This window comes from Mustela erminea, chromosome 6 (assembly GCF_009829155.1).
Source record: "Mustela erminea isolate mMusErm1 chromosome 6, mMusErm1.Pri, whole genome shotgun sequence".
NCBI lineage: Eukaryota > Metazoa > Chordata > Mammalia > Carnivora > Mustelidae > Mustela > Mustela erminea.
Window position 1 is genome coordinate 87,811,816 of NC_045619.1, and position 18,108 is coordinate 87,829,923.

Consider the following 18,108-nt stretch of genomic DNA (forward strand, 5'->3'; position numbering starts at 1 on the left):
AGGGGAGTGGGGAAAGCTGAAGGCTGGGGGGCATGAAGGAGAGTCACAGACAATGGGGAGGCGGGGTGAGATGTGGAAAGCTGGCAGCCAGCAGAGGAGGGGCCGAGGCTTTTTAGGCAGGAAGGAGAGGTGCTCAACTGGGGCAGCCTGCTCAGGACAGACAGCAGGGAAGGAGGCCCCCAGTGGCTTGCTAGCAGTGCTGGAGCAGAATAAAGACCAGGAAGGAGGAAGCCAAGATGGGCACATAGGAGAGGAGAGGTGGAGGTTGTCTGAGCCAAGGAGTTAGCCAGAGACCTGCTCCTGACTGCACATCTCTAGCTGTGTGACTCTGGGTAGGTCCCTTGCCCTCTCTGAGCCTGAGTTTCCTCATCTAAAAGAGGGACTGCATCTACCTTAGAGGGAAACCGAAGTGTAGGAGATGCTAGATAGAGAGAGCAGGAAGGATTCTCTCTCACTATTGCATTTGGAAGGCTCCAGAGATGATATAACTATCAGGAAAAGCTTTGAAACAAGCCCCTGTTTCACTGGAAACTAAAAAGACCCGGAAAGGCAGCTTAAGTTCTTGCGATGAAGTCATCTTGTGGGTGAAAGCCTTGGGGGAGGAGGCTGTTAAGTCTATAACAGGGAAGCTAGGGGCCCATCACACACAGGAGGGAATGCTGAGTGCACCTGCACCCGAAGGGGGCTAGGCAGCTGGGAATTACTGTCACTGTGGAATACTTGCTCTGCAGGGTGGGGACAAATCCCCATGGCTGAGCATGCCCGGACAGGTGTGGAAGCCAGAACACACCCTGGGAGCCCCCAGAAGTCTTTCCGGCCCGGCACTGGGACATTCAGAACCAGTCTTCCATGCTCAAGTACCTCCCAGCATCCCAAGTTCCCAGCTCAGTCTTCAACAGAGTGTTGACCAACCTGAAGACACAGTTTCCTGGACTGATCGGAAAGCTGATAAAACCAGGGCAGCAGGTCCAACCAAATGATGGGAGTTACACCGAGCTTGAAGAGGGCCTATCGGAGCACATGGCTCATAATTGGAAGATGCATTCTGGGCCAAAGGTCCAGCAATGGAGGGAGAAGCAACGTTCTTCACAGGCTTCCTGATATCGAGGACTCTCTCAGCCCAGAAACGTGCACCTTGTCCAAGGTCAGACAGAGTTAGAATTTTATTGAGCCAATGCTTGTTCCTCCTGTCATCGGTTCCTAGACTATAATCTATGTAGATGAGAAGCTGGTGGAATTAAATTTAGATTCTCAGAGTGCCCTGCCCTGTTACAGACTCTCAGCGTGAGAAGCAGCTGGCAAACTCTCCCTGGGAGTGGCCTCCTGCCCTCTTCTGTGTTCCCCCTGGCCCGCCCCTCTGTTGCTTAGTGGTTAGGCCTGCTTGACTCTCCCTCTGAGTATCAGCGCTGTGGGAATAGCACTACCCAGGAGCAGGGATGGAATGCTTCCTGGTCCCTGGAAGGACCACAGGTGTTCCCCCCAGGCCTCCCTCAGGGCCCATGAGAATCATAGAGATACCACATGTGGATGCATTTTGTACATGGTTAGAGGGCTATGGAATGGCTGCTTGTTGTCACTGGGGTGAGCTACAGTGAGAGGTATTTGCTCCTAATGGGATCTCAATGCCTCTAACAAGAGTATTGTTTATACCAGGAAGCCTCCTCTGGCATCTTTTAGTGCTAGCCCCCTTGCTCAGGCCCAGAACATGACACTGAGGCTCTCCTTGGAGTCTCCTTGGACTTCCTTGGCTAACTCCTCTCTCCTTGACCTACATTTCTCATGCCCCGACCCTATGGAATCTCTTTTCAAATATTCTAGGATTCAGGCACATGGTTCCCTCCATCTGTCCCATAGTTCTCCATCATTGAGAAGGTCAAGGTTTCTGAAGAGAAAGAACAGGGCCATGTGTTTTGGAACAATCCCAGTTACTGCCCAGAAGGAGAAAGGTGGGTGAGATGACCTCTGATCCACCTTGCTGTGTGTTTTTATCCAGAGCCAGCTTGGATTCCTTAAGCACATCATATGCACATGCATGTTCCCAGGGAGCATTGGTCCACACCCTGAACTAGGTCTGGTAGTGTCAGAAGACTTGGGTTCATTTCACAATCCTTGGCCCTGGGGCCTCTCCATGACTTGATCCTTCCTTGGCATCTGAGCTTAATTTCCCCCAATGTGAAATTCCTTTTTTTTTTTTTCAGGATCCATCACATGAACTCTTAGGGCAGCAGAGGGATGAATGGCCACTGCACACATCTTCCCACATGTCCTTCAGTCCCTCCCTCAACCTCCTGCCAGTTAGTTAGTCAACCTCTGCTGGAAATGTGCCAATTCCTCATGCCTCTCCCATCTCAGGATCAATAAAAGTTGCTTCTTATCCTGGGCCAAATCTGCTGCGGTTCCTACCTATCCATCTGGGTCATCAGCTGGGGTCAACCCCTCTTTGCAGGGAAGCTCATCAAATCTTTGCAATTAACTGTCACATCTCTTCCCAAAGACATCCAGGGCCTTCCACCATCCCCCTTTGGCCAGGGTTTTGGTCACCCACTGCCACCACAATGGCCACTGGCGTCTGAATGGACTCCTCTTAAGTAATGTCCTCAGAGTGATCAGACTACAGAAGAGCTAAAGTGGATTCGGAACACTACAATCTTCCTGATCCCCACACCCATCCCCAGTGGCCACCAACAGCTGTTTGTTCATGTGCTGTCACTGTTGGCGGCTGAACACTCTACATCAAATCATGTTTACGCCCACTGCTGTTTTCTCTCTTCCCATCCCTGTCCCATGGGGTTTTTTTTTTACTTCAAATGTGGCATGGCTTCTCTCTAAGTCCTCTCTCCTTCCCTTCAGACAGCTCCTCTGCCCATCTCTCCTTTCCCAGCCTATTCCCCCACAGGGCCATTGCCAAGGTGCCATGAGGAGAAACCTCTCAGAGAGCAGGTAGGGGTGTGCGTGGGAACACACTGTCTTATCAGTATGGGCTGCAGCCATATTTGAATGAATCCCATATCCAAACTGCCATCTGTACTCCTTCAGGGAAGAAGAAAGTAGGTCACGTCTTTTATGTGACTTCTTTACACAGACTCAAAATATCACGTAGGATAAAGTGGTAGCTTAATTTGCTCCATTCTTGAATATTGGCATCTGTGTTTTCCCCAGAGGCATGGATTCCAGAAACTCTGCCCAGGACCCCCACTGGGTGAATGGGCTCAGTCTCTTATCTTCTGAGCTCATGTCTCCTGGAAAGCCACCCTCTCTCATTCACACACATTCCCTCTCTCTTACCTTTGAGTCTCTAGAACACTAGTCCCCTGTCTGAAGGGCCCTTCCCTCAGTCCCTGCCCACACCTACTTCTGCTCTGTTCCCCAGTCCCATTCCACATTCTAGCCTAGGAGAGCCACGTTCGGGGGCCAACTTCTCTTCCCCAGCATTGGCACCTATGGCAGGTCCCACCGCTCCTGCAATGAAGGGTCTGCCTGTGACTACAGGACAGACCTTGCTTCCACCTTCAGACTAAAAGGTCCACAGGGACACATTGCTCTGATTTCTCCTCTTTCTGAACTCTCCCCTTTTCCATACCCTAACGTTTAGATTGTGAGTACCTGAAGATTCAGAAACATGTTTAGTCAATACTGCACTCCAGGGCTAAGGCCACTGCCTGGCACACAGCAGGAGCTGAATAAATGTGTAAGTGACTTTGGAATGAACAGCCACTTTCAGCACTAGTAAGATTATGTCTGCAAGGTCTTTTAAGATCATGTGTTACTCATTTAATAAAAATATAATAAAAATAATAATTTCCAGATATGAATAATTGCAGAGGCCTGCAGAAACTTAAGAAGAAATCACTTATCTCTGACTCAACAGTAGTTTGAGGTCACAGAAAATTTTATTGTAGAAACACCAAAAATGTCAAGCCCTTCAAGGTACAACCTTCAACCAGGAAATGATGAAGGGACCCCCACTGAGCCCGTCTGAGGTCCCAACAGAATCTCGGACTTGGAGGCTGCGTTAGGACTCAGCAAGGAAGCGAAGGTGACTCCAGATCTCAGAAGCAACACTGCCCTCCCCCTCCCCCTCTCCAGGCCCGCTCATTGGCTGATAGTTTCCCCTTCCTGTCCCCTCCAGCGCATTGCAAACACCTGTGAAGGCCTGAAAGGAAGGGTCAAATTCTCAGGAAGTGCCCAGTCACAGAGAAGAGGAAAACAGAGGGGCTTTGAGACCCCAGGAAAGGACACCAGGCCAGCAGCTTCCAGACTGGTCAGGATAGAACCCTCCTGAGACCCATGCTTGATCCTCCAACTCCTCAGGGCCTGGCACATGGACACAACAGTGCTAGGCTGCATGTGCCCAGCCTCCTGGACAATTCTCAGGAAGGCCATTATGGAGCAGAATTCAGGAAGGGCCAGACTGACAGAGAATGGAACTGGCAGGAGGGGTAGGACAGAGCAGAGCTCCACTGCTTGCCCACTGACTCCTCTATTCACCAGTAATTAGTCCTCCCAGGGGACAAGGACACATGTCCTCTGAAATGCTCCCACCTTGGGCTGTTAACCCAGAGAACAATGCTTAAGACAGAGATGCAGAATCAGGACCAGACATGACTTTGTGGTGTCTGATGAGGACAGCAAATCCATACTCTCCACCGACGTGAAAGCATGAGGTTAACAGACCAACGGACAGGAATGCGTCCGTGGCACAGAGGTTCGTCTTGCCAAGCTACTGGCCCAAAGTCCTCATTCTGCAGGTCCCCTAAGGGATGGATTACTGTTCACAGGGCATCTCAGGTGCAGGAAAGATGCAGGAAACCTGATATCCTTGACATTAACTCTCCATCATCCGCTTGGTGGAGAGTCTACAGGCTGTCTTTCTCCAGTGCTAAACTGGGGCCCTGGGTGTCCCCTGGGGCAGGAGCAGGGCCAGCTGAGTGGAGTCTGAGCCGAGAGCCGTCTGGCTGTGATTCTGGCCGCCAACCAGCGCCCTCCAAAGCCAGATCTGCAGTTTGGGGTTATCCACCTGCTTCCCCCTCTAGCGTGGAATGTGTTAGCAAAGCTGCTGAGACCCAGGAGAGAAAGGTAAGTGAGAAGGGTTCAGGAGGGGCGCGGGGGAGGGGACAGGATAGCGCCTTGCCGGCGGGGGTGTGTGTGAGCCTCCCTCTACTCCAGGATCCGCTTGTGGGAGGTGTTGGTGGAGGTCTGGATGATCTGCACGCGGGAGGAGCCGCCGCCGCCTCTGCCCGCGTACTTGCTGCTGCTCCGGCTGCTCGCTCCGTAGCTCCCGCCGCCGCCGCCGCCACCCGCGTAACCACCTCCGCTGCCCCCTCGGGAGCCCCCGCCGTAGCTGCCTCCGCTCCCACGGGAGCCGCCGCCGCCGGAGCCCCCATAGCCGCCGCCACCGTAGCCTCCAGAGCCACGGCTGCCACCGCCCCCGCCGCCCCCGCCGCTGACGGTCGTCTGGCTGCTCTGCACAGCTGTAGGGAGAGGGTATCCCCAGCGTGGGTCAGAAGGGCTGGCCAGGGCACCAGCCTGGACCTCCCCCCTGCACCTCTCTGCACCCTCCTTCGGGCAGCCTCCTGCATCCTTAGTGGCTGGCGGCATCTGACTTGCAAAAAGTTACCTCGGATGAAAGGCTTTCCCTTTTCAAAGTATTCTTCATAGGAGAAAGCACTGGGTATTTTAGGGAACTAATGAATGGTTGAATACTACATCAAAAATCAATGATGTACTATATGTTGGCTAATTGAACATGATCATAATAATAATAAAAAAAAAGACAAAGCACGTCAGGACCTGCTTTCATTATCCATACACCCCAACAAGTTCTAAGCTGCTACTGATTATTAGGTCTCGTGAACACTAAAATACATTAAGAACTAAAATCGTAAGAATTTAGTTCAGGGAATTTTTCCAGGCTTTGCAATTTGTTGGCTCACTGGTTTTTTTCACCGTGCAGGACTGGAAACTAGAACGCTGAGCGTGGTCCTTGGCTGGTCAGCCATCCGGAGCCCTCCCTTTGCCCTGCCCCGCCCCAAACAGCCCACCCCCTGGGCCCTGTGACTTACAGATGCTCACATGGCTCTGCAGCTCCCCAGACATCCTGAAAAACCAAAGCACACACATCAGCCAGACCAGCAAAGCCCAGGGGAAGGCAGGTGACAGCCTGGAAACATCCGGAGCAGAGACATTCCCCTGAAGTGAAAACTGTCCCCGAGCTTTAGGGAAAGGTGGGTGCACAGGCTAGGGAGTCAGGGAGTGAGGGGCTAGAGAGGGTTTTAAGCAGTTTCTGGAAGCCATTTAGCACTGGCTGCATGGCTTAGGCTGGGGTATAGGGGCATTCCGCTGGGAGGCAGGGGACTGAAGACAATGACATATCTTCTGCTTCTGATTTTAATGCTTCTACTCAGCCAGATCTACTCATCTTCCCAGAAAGCAAGGACTGTTTTCTCTCCAAATAGTCAGTTTCACCACCCCATGGGGGCAGCCTGCACGCTGGCCCCAGAAGCAGGACCCACCTGCTCTCCTCGCCCTCCAGTAGCTTGCGGTAGGTGGCGATCTCCACGTCCAGGGACAGCTTGGCCCCTAGTAGCGCCTGGTAGTCACGCAGTAGCCGCGCCAACTCCTCCTTGGACTGCTGCAGGGCGTCCTCCAGGTCCCCAAGCTTCTGCCGTGCATCCTGAAGGGCCTGTTCTCCTCTCTCCTCTGCATCCGAAATGGCCACATGCATCTGCTCAAGCTGCCCAGGGGACGGTCGCAGAGAAGAACCGAATGGGAGGTGAGCTTCAGGAGCCCCATCTGACAGGGCCCTGTGGGAGGTGGCGTGTCCGGACAGCCCACCCTGAGCATCTTTCTCACCTGCTTCTTGACATTGCCGATCTCTGCCTGTAGCCTCTGGATGGTGCGGTTGAGCTCAGCGATCTCCATCTTGCTGTTCTTCAGCTCGTCTCCGTGTCTTCCCGCCGAGATCTGGAGCTCCTGGTACTGAGAACAAAGACGGCATCATGGTCAGCCTGCTGCACTGCAGGAGGCACTCCTCGAGGGAGTGAGTCTACCTTCCCAGGCCCCGCCCGAATCTGCTCTCCTGGGACAGTTCCCAGCTATGCCCCATCCCCAGAGCCGTGATACCCTGATAACACACTCACTCCTGTGCCAAATGTCCCTCATCTGAGCCATGACACCCCCCCTACACACACACACACACACACATACAGTCTTGTTCAAGCCGCCCTCTTTCTCACCAGTCTCTGGCCAGACCCAAATCCTAGACAAAGCTGCTCCTAGATGCCCTTTTCCACTTACTTGTTCCCCCATCTAGGCCTTACTGCTGGCCTTTACCAACACCGGGACCTCTTCCCTTTTGCCAGCACACCACATTCCTTCCTACCCTTTTCCAGGATGGTTTCCCTAGAAGCCAAGACCTGATTTCCTCAGAGGCCTTCAGCATGCCCCTTGTTTATTCCCATTCTCCTCTCTATGTCATTTCTGTATCTATGTGGCCCCTTCGGTAAGCTCCCACAGGGCTCGGGAGGAGGTAAGGTGGCAGGGAGTGGGGAGAGTTGCTGGTTCAAGGGAAGCTCTGTATTCTGATGCTTTCCCTGTTGACCATCTACCTCCCTGGTCTGACACTGAAATCCACCCTGCTCGGAATGCCTGCCTATAGGGCAGGGGGACAGAGGCCCTCTAGGATTGGTGTTGAGAAAGTAGATCTCAAGTGCCAGGAGTTCAGAATGAAGGAACCAGCCTTTGATCCTTAACTACAGTTTTCACCCTCCAAAAAGGTCTGAGTCCACTGATAATAAATAAGTAATCATAAATGTGCCCAAAAACTTAGCCACAGAGATGTTTATGCCATAAATGAGTATATTCTTACCATGGACACCATGCTGCTATTAAAATGATGTATAATATTTAATGTCACAGAACAGCATTCACAAATAATAAGTGAAAGACAAAAGGACAAAACTACAGTTTAGAAGATATCATTATGAAAAAAGCAAGAATAAAAAACATCATAAGTGGTTTAGGGAATGGGTTTGTAGACAGGACACCTAAGTTTAAGTCCTGCTTCTGCCTGTTACCTGCCATAAGACCCTATGGAAACTAGGGAAGGTCATACTCCACTATCTTCAAAATAAGGGTAGCCAAATCTTTACCTTGCAGGCTTGTCATAAAGAGCAAATGAGATTAGATATTTTATATATACACATATATACATATACACATATATAAACACACATATATAAACACATATGTTTGTGTATATATATATAATGTATACAGATACATATATGTATGTGTGTGTATATATATAACTTCCAAAATAAGAGGAAGATGGTAGAAATTCTGAGGCTATGTCTGGTTTGGGGTACCAAGTCTGGGTAGAAAATCAGCAGTGCTCACCTTGGTCTGGTACAGCGCCTCAGCCTCATCCTTGCTCTTCTGTGCAATTAGCTCATACTGGGTCCTCACTGCATCGATGATGCTATCCAGGTCCAGGAAGCGGTTATTGTCCATAGACAAGATGACATTGGTGTCACTGATATGGGTTTGCATCTGGGACAGCTCCTGCAAGGCATGGAACCCAGGCTGACTCTTTCCACTTTCCTCCTGGGGCCTCAGTTTCCCTCTCCTGTCCCCTCAAGTCTCTTTGGGGAAAACAGAAGGCTGAGCCAGATGGGAGTCTTGGGGAAAGATCTTTGAATAGTTGTTCACCCCAAGAGGTACCTTAACTAAAGGTAAAGGCCCCCAGACCTAGCCTCTAGGGAGAAGAAAGGAGCATGAATCCAGAGCCCTTGTAGGCACCCCCTGTACACAATGCCTCTCCTGTACCCTCTCTCCCTGCCTTAGTTGGCTTGGCTGCCATTTTTGGTTGGGCTCTCTGACAGGAAGACTTGTTCGTTAAGAAATACATGCAGCCATTCCCTCACTTTTGAGCCTGGACTCTACTGCCAACTAGCTAGTGACTAGCTGAGGGACTGAGCTAGTGACTGAGTCTCTGAGTGCCTCAGCTCTCTTATCAGCAGAATGAAGACCAAGACATGGCAAAGCTCCTCGCACGACATCTGGCCCAAGGTAGACATGGCAACAGTAAGGTCAGGGGTAGGAGCATATTATCCCTCACCACTGCAGGCTTCATCCTCATTCCCTTTAGGATCCACATTGTCCTCTCCTACAGAATTCTCCAATAGCCCTATTGGCTTCCCAGCACTGATGATTTCTGGTCGGTTTTCTTCCTGTATGTGCTGGGTATTAACCTCATGTCTAGGTAGAAAAAAGGGCTGTTCCATCTTCTCCCTCAGGACCCTCCCTGTCTCCCATCTCCAGCACCTGCACCCAGGAATCTGAGCACTGGGGATTGGGAGATTGACTCCAGTCCCACAGAGCTGAGGCGACTAGGGAGAGAAGTCCCTAGTGGGTCATGTTGGGTTTCAGGCCTCCACCTCCAATAGCCCTTTGTGACATGTGAGGCAAGAGAAGAGTTTCTCATGAGGACTGAACTTACCATATCAAATAAATACTTCAGGAAACTGATCTCTCCAAAGAGGACATTCACCTTGGACTCCAGGTCTACCTTGCTCATGTAAGCAGCATCCACATCCTGATCAGCAAGCAGAAATAGTCTGACTTTATTGTCCAGGTGTTGCCTGGACGCTCACAGGGTGACCCAGGCAAGTGGCTAAACCTCTCTTGGTTTATTTCCTTGACTGCAAATTTCCTTACCTCACTCAGGTGAGGGACCTGCAAAATCTCTGGCTCTCCTGGCCAGAAGGAAATGTGACACTAAGCCCTTCATCCCAGTCATTCACACACAGCGCCTCAGGTCCCTCCCCAGGTCTCAAGGCTGCACACGACTGACAGGTGTCAGTTGATTGAACTTTACCTTCAGGACTGTAGAGAGATAAGTACTCCAGGAAGCCTCAAGATTGATATCAACATCACTTTCAGACTTAACCCCTTCAGTGCAGGGGCCTTCATTCAGGCCACACCCTCAACAAGCTGCCCCCAGTGGTCACCATTCCCCTCTCGGTCACATAGTATCCCACAGTAGTTCCTCACTCTGCTCAGCCCCCTGGGCCCACGGTCCCCCTGGGATCACCCCCATCCTTCACCTTCTTCAGGACGACAAAGTCATTTTCAGTGTTGGCCCTCCGGTTGATCTCTTCCTCGTATCTGTAGGGGGTAGTAAGAGACACAGATAGGCTGCTGAGGCTGACCTTGGCTCCTTGAGATTTTTCCTCACATCAGGCAGCTTGGAATATTCAAACTTTTAGTGCTAGACTTTCACTATCCCCTGCCACTCTCACAGACAAGCAGCTGAAACCAGTTCTGGGCCTTCCAGGTCAGTACAGAGGACAACAATCCAAAGTGGAAAATGCAGAGCCACACAGAACCACCCTGAAATGTCCCTCTTTCTTTTGATGTTTTACCTTTGTAAATTTGTTGCACTCACTCATTTTTTGCAGTTGAGAACATAAATAGCCACTTTTGCTGAATTGTTTTAAAGAGAAAAAAATGTCACCTACCATGTTGCCCCCCAACACCTTCAGTGTGAATTTCACTTGCCCTTTTGGAGCCACACCCTCTTGACTTTCTGATTGGCATGTCAGGGTGGCGTCAAGAGTAACACCCTGCACTGTCACGTGGGGAGGGAGAAGCTGTTCGGTTGCCTACAGGATGCAGGAGCAACTGATCTGGCATTAGACAAGTCCTGCCATCCCTACCATTCTGACTAATAAAAACTAGTGCTTAGTATGTGCGGACACAGTCTAGGAACTCATCAAGCATAATGTCATCTAAACAGGTGGTTCTCAAAGTGTGGTCCCCAATCCACCAGCATCACGTGGAAGCATACCAGAAATGCAAACCCTCTGGTGCTTTTCCAGGCCTACTCAACCAGCCTGCTGCACACCGAAGCCTGAGAACCCAGATCTGCCTGTCACAGCAACCCAAAAGGGAGGGTGCTTACCATCCCTACTTTACTAAGATAAAAACTAAAAGCTTAGAAAGACAGAGTTGCAAGCAGTCAGAAAGTGGCAAAACCCACTGGAACTTGGCTCATCTGGGTCCAGCACCCTGAGGATAGTCTGCCCTTCCCACCCAATGCAACTGAGAACTATCCTACCCGAGCTGCCATAGGCAAGATGGTGCCCTCTGTGGTTGTACAGTACAGAGCCAGGTAGGGACCCTGGTCCCCCCTGACATAGTAACACGAAAGCAGAACATCTTGCCCCTGAATCAGTTCTTGACCCATTTACCCTTCCTGGGGTCTCACTTGTTCTTGTAGTCCTCCACGACATCCTGCATGTTCCTAACTTCACTGTTCTGGCGCATCTGCTCGGTGTTGAGGAAATCCACCTGCCTCCGCAGCTCACTGATGTAGTTCTCCAAGATGGGCTCCAGGTTGTTGGTCCGAGTAGAGGTGTTTACCTGCTGCAGCAGCTCCCACTTCGTTTGCAGCACCTGATTCTGCTGCTCCAGGAATCGCACCTAAGAGCAAGAGACTTCCAAGTTCATCCTGGGCTGTGGGTCCAAGAAGCACCCCCACAGGTAGCAAGTCTGGCAACCAGACAGCATATCTGACCTCAGAGAATCAAGATGGTCCCCCTTGGGATCAGAGAGCTTCCCCTTCTGTGGGACCAGGACACACAGAACACAATGTGGTTTCTGATGGTTGATCAAGGGCTATAAGGTCAGCTTGCCTAAAATTAACTCTGAGTTACTAAGCTAACTCTGGGGGCACCTGGCACCTGGGTGGCTCAGTCATTAAGCATCTGCCTTCAGCTCAGGTCATGATCCCAGGGTCCTGGGATGGAGCCCCGCATGGGGCTCCCTGCTCGGCGGGAAGCCTGCTTCTCCCACTCCCACTCACCCCTGCTTGTGTTCCCTCTCTCGCTGTGTCTCTCCCTATCAGATAAATAAAATCTTAAAAAAAAAAAAAAACTAAGCTAACTCTGATTTTGATGGTCAGCCACCTCCAGTGGAATGCCTTCTTTTCTTCAGCTACAGCCACGTATACCACAGAGCTGTCACTCCACACACCACACCCCCTGCCAGCGTAAAGAAATGGTGATGCATGCAGAGCGTCTAAACATTAATATCCAAGGCTCATTTCTCTTTGTGGCTGAAATGCTGTCTGTGATTGAGAAGATGAGACAATAAGAGGGAGGAAACAATTTGACTAAGAATATGATACTGATTTCTGACCAGACCAGCCTGGGTGCCCCCATCCTGCAGGGTCCACCATGTCCATTTCCTGCCAGTGTGTTTCAGAAGGTCACCTCACATAAATGCTAACTCAGAATTTTAAAAACAAGTCGCCCCACTTTTTTTATAACGTTTTATCTACTCGTTTGGGAGACAGAGAGCATGACGGGGGCGGGGGAGACAAAGGGAGTGGGTAGGCAGACTCCCCACAGAGCAGGAAGCCTGAAGTGGGACTCAGTTCCATGCCCCTGAGATCATGACCTGAACCGAAGTCAGATGCTTAACCAACTGAGCCACCCAGGTGCCCCATTCCCATTTTTTAGAAATGTTATATAATGCATAAGCATGCCCTAAAGTAAGGACTTTGGGGTTATCTAGTGTTTGGGAAATACTCATGTTGCGATACCCTTCATTAACATTCACTGACATGGAAAATGGAGAGTGGACATCATCCTATATTCTCACTACCTCTTCTTCCAAAACTGGGCACAGAGGCCAGGTACAGGGTCCAGAGAGCTGACTGGCTGTGCAGACCAAGTGCATGGATTGTGCTCCGCAAGATTGTGATCAATCTTCACCTTACCCCCACAGGTGGCCCTTAGATGGAGCCTCCCTTCCCACGCCTTTGGTGAAGATAGGGGATGCCTCTATACTTCGCTCGGGTGCAGAAACACACACACACGTGTACACACACACAACACACACACACAAACATTCCAGAATCCTCCTGGGAGTTGTGTATGAGGACAAACTCACTGCTTTGTGTGGTCAGGACAGAACCCTGAAGACACTCCCCTACAATGCCACCCAGCCCTTAGGACTGCCCTTCCGAGGGGCCAGCCTTGTTAACTCCCTTTGAATTTTTACTCTAGGCTGGGAGACAGTGAACACTATTCCCCATGGCTCATTTTTTTAGCTTCATTAAAGCAAGAGTTAAGGCAAGCAGATCTCACAGGTTGTCTCAGCTTGAACCCCCCCCAACCCCCACCATGGGAAATTCCTGCCACCTGGCCTAGTTTTGTTCTAGCAGCATTGCGAGGAGGTAGACGAATCAAACAGACATGGGGTCTCAGCCCTGTGCTCAGTATTGCAGGAACTGAAGGAAAAAATTTCATGGACCCACAGGGACTCTCCACATCAAACAATGAGGGGCAGGTTAGCCAGAGCACCTTCTCCCCATGCACATACACAGTAACTCAGAGCACATCAGCAAAGGAACCCATGGTTTCGTCAGGCCACCCAAACTGCAAAGGCAGAGACTGGGTGCAAAGAGTGCCAAGCAATTTTAGTAAGATTTAATAGCTAGAAAAATCACTGAAAGCCACTGTGATTTTTTCCCAGGCCCCCCAAAACATACCTGGGCTATGTCCCATCTGTACAGATGAAACTAGCATCATGCTGAGCTCACCTTCATTCTGGAAAAAGCATATCCCTCTTGGCTTGTCATGCTCCTCTCCCTCCTGTTTATGACAGTCCAGCCCCAGGGACCTCCTGCTGCCTCCAGCAACTCTTTGCCTGGCTAAGCATTTACCCTCTTGATTTCAACTAAAGTGGCATTCTCCTGGTATCTCGCCTTTATAGCCCTCAGTCCCTTCCCCGGAGCATCTAGTGTGACTTGCTGTCGCTTAGTGCTGTTTGAACATAACCCTCCTTGGCTGGGGGAGCCTCAGGAAGGCAGGCCCATGTTGGCTTTGATCTCCTGTGGACACAAGGTGCTCAGACCCATAGACACACAGTGCCCAACACAGAGAAGACAGTTCATAAGTATCATGGACTAGTGAAATGCTAAGGGCTTTGGAATTGCCTCCGAGTGTAGACAACTGTCCCTCTGAATAGACTAGAAACTCCTAGAAAGCAGAGACTTTGTCTGTTTTGTTTATAATTGAATCTCCAACACCCAGAATAGGCTGGCATATGATAATTACTCAATAAATACATGTTGAATGACAAGTCTAGTCAGCCCTTCAGGTGTCAGGCTTGGACACTCAGAGAGTAGAAATAGACACAAAGGCTTTTGTAGAACCAAAGGCAAGGATAAAGGACCTCTGGAAGGAAAGGGGGGGTGTCCATCTATTCCCATGGAGATACCGGCCTGATCTTGTTCAGCTGAGCTTGAATCCTCTGTGCCAGGGTGGTAATTGCCCTGGATAGTCTACACCCAGAGGCATTTGAAATATGCAGTGTGTCAAATGGCCTTAGGGACAACGGAGAAAAGTAACACAGGGATAAGGATGGATAAGGATGCTGGTATGTGGGTGCTGCTTCGAAAGGGAAATCAGGAAAGGTTCCGCTAAGATAGTGGCATCTGAGAAAAGATCTGAAGGAGGTGAGGGAGCAAGCCAGACCACTCTCAGGAAGGAGCAGTTCAAAGCAGAGGGAATGGCAGGAGCAAAGGTCCTGAGGCAGGCATGGGGTACTAGAAGGTTCAGGAACACAATAGTGTCCTGGTAAGTAAGAAAGAAACAGGAAAGGAGCACAGAGGGAGTGAAGGGTCACTGCAAGCAATGAGTTTGTACCTTGGGGAGCTAACGTCCAGTCCTCACTCTGTTCACCAAAATTTGCAGCTTGAGAGATGTTCTACCCAGTGGTGGCAATGTTGCCTCATTCTCACAAATGCAATCTGGGAGTGAGCAGCAGCTGTGGGGCGGAGGCTAGATCACACAGGGCCTTATAGGATCTTGGCTTTTATTCCAAATGACACAAACAGCCAATGGAGTATTCAAAAAGAGAAGTGATACAATGATACAATGTTCTTAAATGGTGGCTCTTGTGTGACTCTGAGAATGGACTATATGAGGGTAAGGGTGAAAGAAGAAAGACCAGATGAGAAAGTAGAGTCAGAATCCACTGCGGTAGCCATGGGTAATCTGCAGTCAGACCACAGGTCAAGCGCTGGCCTCAACACTGAATTCCTATGGGACTGAGGGAAAGTCACTGAGCATCCAGGGGTCTTTGTGCCCCAGAGTGCTTCCCATTACATCACCAAGAACAAAGACATTTCTGGGGAGCCTACAGGGTCTACTGTGCCTCCAACTCTAGACAAAAGGAAATGCTGGAGGAAAGTCCTTATCATAGGCCTCTACTAGCCTCTACTTGCTGATCTGGGTCTGGACCAGCCCTAATATGAAGTTTAATTAAGGAACTAGAGAAAGGGGCTATGATGGCTCCATCTGGCCCGTTCTTGGAACAGTGATAGAATCCTATGAAGGATATCCTATCCAATGAAGGATAGTACGCTATTCACTTTAGCCCCTAGTAATACCCTCAGAGCATTCGTCTAGACTGTGCCATGGTTCCTTGAGGCCGGGACCTGTGTTCTTGTCACTCTGTAGCACCTGACACGGTATCTGACATATAATAGATGCTTAGTAAATGTTTGTGGGAGGGATGTGTGGATGGATGTGTGGATGGATGGATGGATGGATGGGTGAGTGGGTAGTTGGAAAGTAAATAATGATGAATGAGAATAAAGTCACTACACCATGTATTTTTTCTGTGGGACATTTTCACACTTCTTACCTCCTTTGAGGCCAAAAGGAAAAGACAAATCCCCTCAGCAAGTCAAATTGAGGCCTAATGAAATAAATGCTTTCTTAAGGTCTCAGAACATATACTTCTGGAAGTGATTGTCACCACCAAACTGAGATAATACAAGGTGGTAAGAGGTGGCAGGGCACAAGGCCCTCTCAATGATTTGATCAGGGGCCAGAGATCCCCCTGCCCTTGAGGTACTCACCTTGTCAATGAAGGAAGCAAACTTGTTGTTGAGGACCATAATCTGCTCCCTCTCCTGGGTCTTGACTCTCTGAATTTCAGGGTCCACCTCCAAGTGAAGTGGCTGAAGGAGGCTCTGGTTAATAGTCACCTCTTGGATGCCCCCTGGGGGACAGGAAGGACCAAAGCCCCCAAGCCCAAAATTGCTACCCCCAAAACCACCTCCTCCATAGCCACCACCTCCAAAGCCACCGCCCCCAAAGCCACCACCTCCAAAACCACCTCCCCCAAAACTTCTGCCCCCTCCTCCAAATCTCCCTCCTGCACCCCCACCCTGGCAGAAACCACTAGCACTTCTTCCCACTAAGCTAATAGAGATGCTTTTACTGCCTCCGAGGTTGTAGAGGCTCCTAGAGCCAAACCCCCTGGCATGGCTCCCATACCCGCCACCACCACCACCACCACACCTGCCTCGGACCTGACACACAGACCCCACAGCCCGACTCCCACCGCCAGAGCCTGCAGAAGAGCCTGTGCTATAGAACCGCCTGCTCCTAGAGCTAAATGCTGACTGAGAGCTGAATTGGCGGCTCATGGTTACTAGAACATCCAGAGAAGCAGCCAAAAGAAAAGTCCCGGCTGGAAGGAGGCAGAGACCCAGGAGGAAAAGAGCTATGACTCCTTTGACAAGACAGCTGGCTTAGTCCCTATATATACATGCATTCGCTGGGCTGGGCACCTTCCGAATCCTGGGAGGGGAATATTTATGTTTAGTTTGCCTGCCAGCAACATCTGTTTAAAACCTCACACCTATGAGTTGCAGAAATTGTACTGTAGATAAACTTCCCCAACTTGATCATTTATCATTCATCTCTTGCCATTTAGAGATCAGAATGCAATAATCTCTCAGGACCGAGTTGCTGGAAACTCCTATACAGTTTCCCCCAAATCATTAGCTGATACCTTCCTGAGAAACGCCACCGTTGAATTGTTTGTCTTGGGGTGTGACCAGGGAGATCTGGGGCAAAGCTAGGGGTTGTCTAGCTGCCTTTGATCACAGCTGGGACAGGGATAGAACAGGTAATACCATAGCATTACCCTGATCAGGTGAAAGTTTTGTTCTCCCCTCCCCTCCCCCTGCTTTTGCTCCCTATTGTGACTGATCGCCACCATGCACATCCCAAATTTTAATCACATGAGAACAGAGTATTGTGGTCATTGAGTGCAAGTGAAAGCCAGGAGACTCTGCCCAAGACTGTTCTCATTTTGCTGGGTGCATCATGTGCTGTTCTGTGTGCCTCAGGCTCCTCCTCTGCAAAGAAGATGAGCTCCTATAGCACTGAAGGTCTGTGGTTGCAGATGCATTGAGCATCTCTCACGACTGAACATGGTCTTCTAGACCAGAAGACAAACTACCATGAAATCTCTTTTTTTATGTCCAATGTATTTTAGACCAACGCTTTTGTAAAATAAAATTTTAAAAATTTCCCTTAAGAGGAGAATTTTTTAAAGATATACAATATATGGGCCCAATTTTTATATATGATCTCCCTGATATGAGGAAGTGGTGATGCAACATGGGGGCTTAAGTGGGTAGGAGAAGAATAAATGAAACAAGATGGGATTGGGAGGGAGACAAACCATATTTTTAAGTTCAATAGACATAAAATTGTTCTACTGTAAATGGGAAAAAATAATAAGTTTCTAAATGGTTATTCTCAAATTCTGTATTTATCTCTTCTCAAAGTAGTAACAAAGTGCCCCTGGACCAGCACTAGTGTATGGGCCCAAATTCTGGAAAGCACTGCCAGCAAGCCTGGAATGAAGCTCTTTTATTGAGCATCAGTGTCATCCAACAAAAATGTGTGTTTGCCCTCTGAACTCAAATGGATGGTGGCTTTCAGCCGAAACTTAATAAAAATAAAGTAATAATATTAATAATAATAATAAATGTGGGAGAAATAGCCTTAAATGTCCAGAGTCTAAAAAATGGCTAAACATTCGCTTGTCCATTTAGATACAACTATTTAAAATTATCTGCAAGGAGACTGAGTAGCAGCATTGTTGAAAACGCTTATGATACAAGGTTAAATGAAGAAAGCTAAATATACACCAGTGTGTCTGCACCATGAACTCATAAAAATTAAGAATGCACAGAAGGGAGGCTTAAAAAGTAACCAAAAAAGTACATCA

The 18,108-nt window shown here is 49.5% G+C and overlaps 1 protein-coding gene across 1 annotated transcript; it reads right to left on the reverse strand.

Moving 5' to 3' along the window:
• Positions 1-3,868: 3,868 nt before the first annotated feature.
• Positions 3,869-16,608, reverse strand: KRT77 (keratin 77). The gene is made up of 9 exons (XM_032348312.1): positions 15,938-16,608; positions 11,270-11,484; positions 10,107-10,167; positions 9,500-9,595; positions 8,398-8,562; positions 6,853-6,978; positions 6,513-6,733; positions 6,063-6,097; positions 3,869-5,471 (listed from the first exon to the last, which is right to left on the reverse strand). Exons 1-9 carry the CDS (start codon positions 16,508-16,510, stop codon positions 5,158-5,160), a joined length of 1,806 nt encoding a protein of 601 aa, XP_032204203.1. The 5' UTR covers positions 16,511-16,608; the 3' UTR covers positions 3,869-5,157.
• Between the last annotated feature and the right edge of the window lie 1,500 nt (positions 16,609-18,108).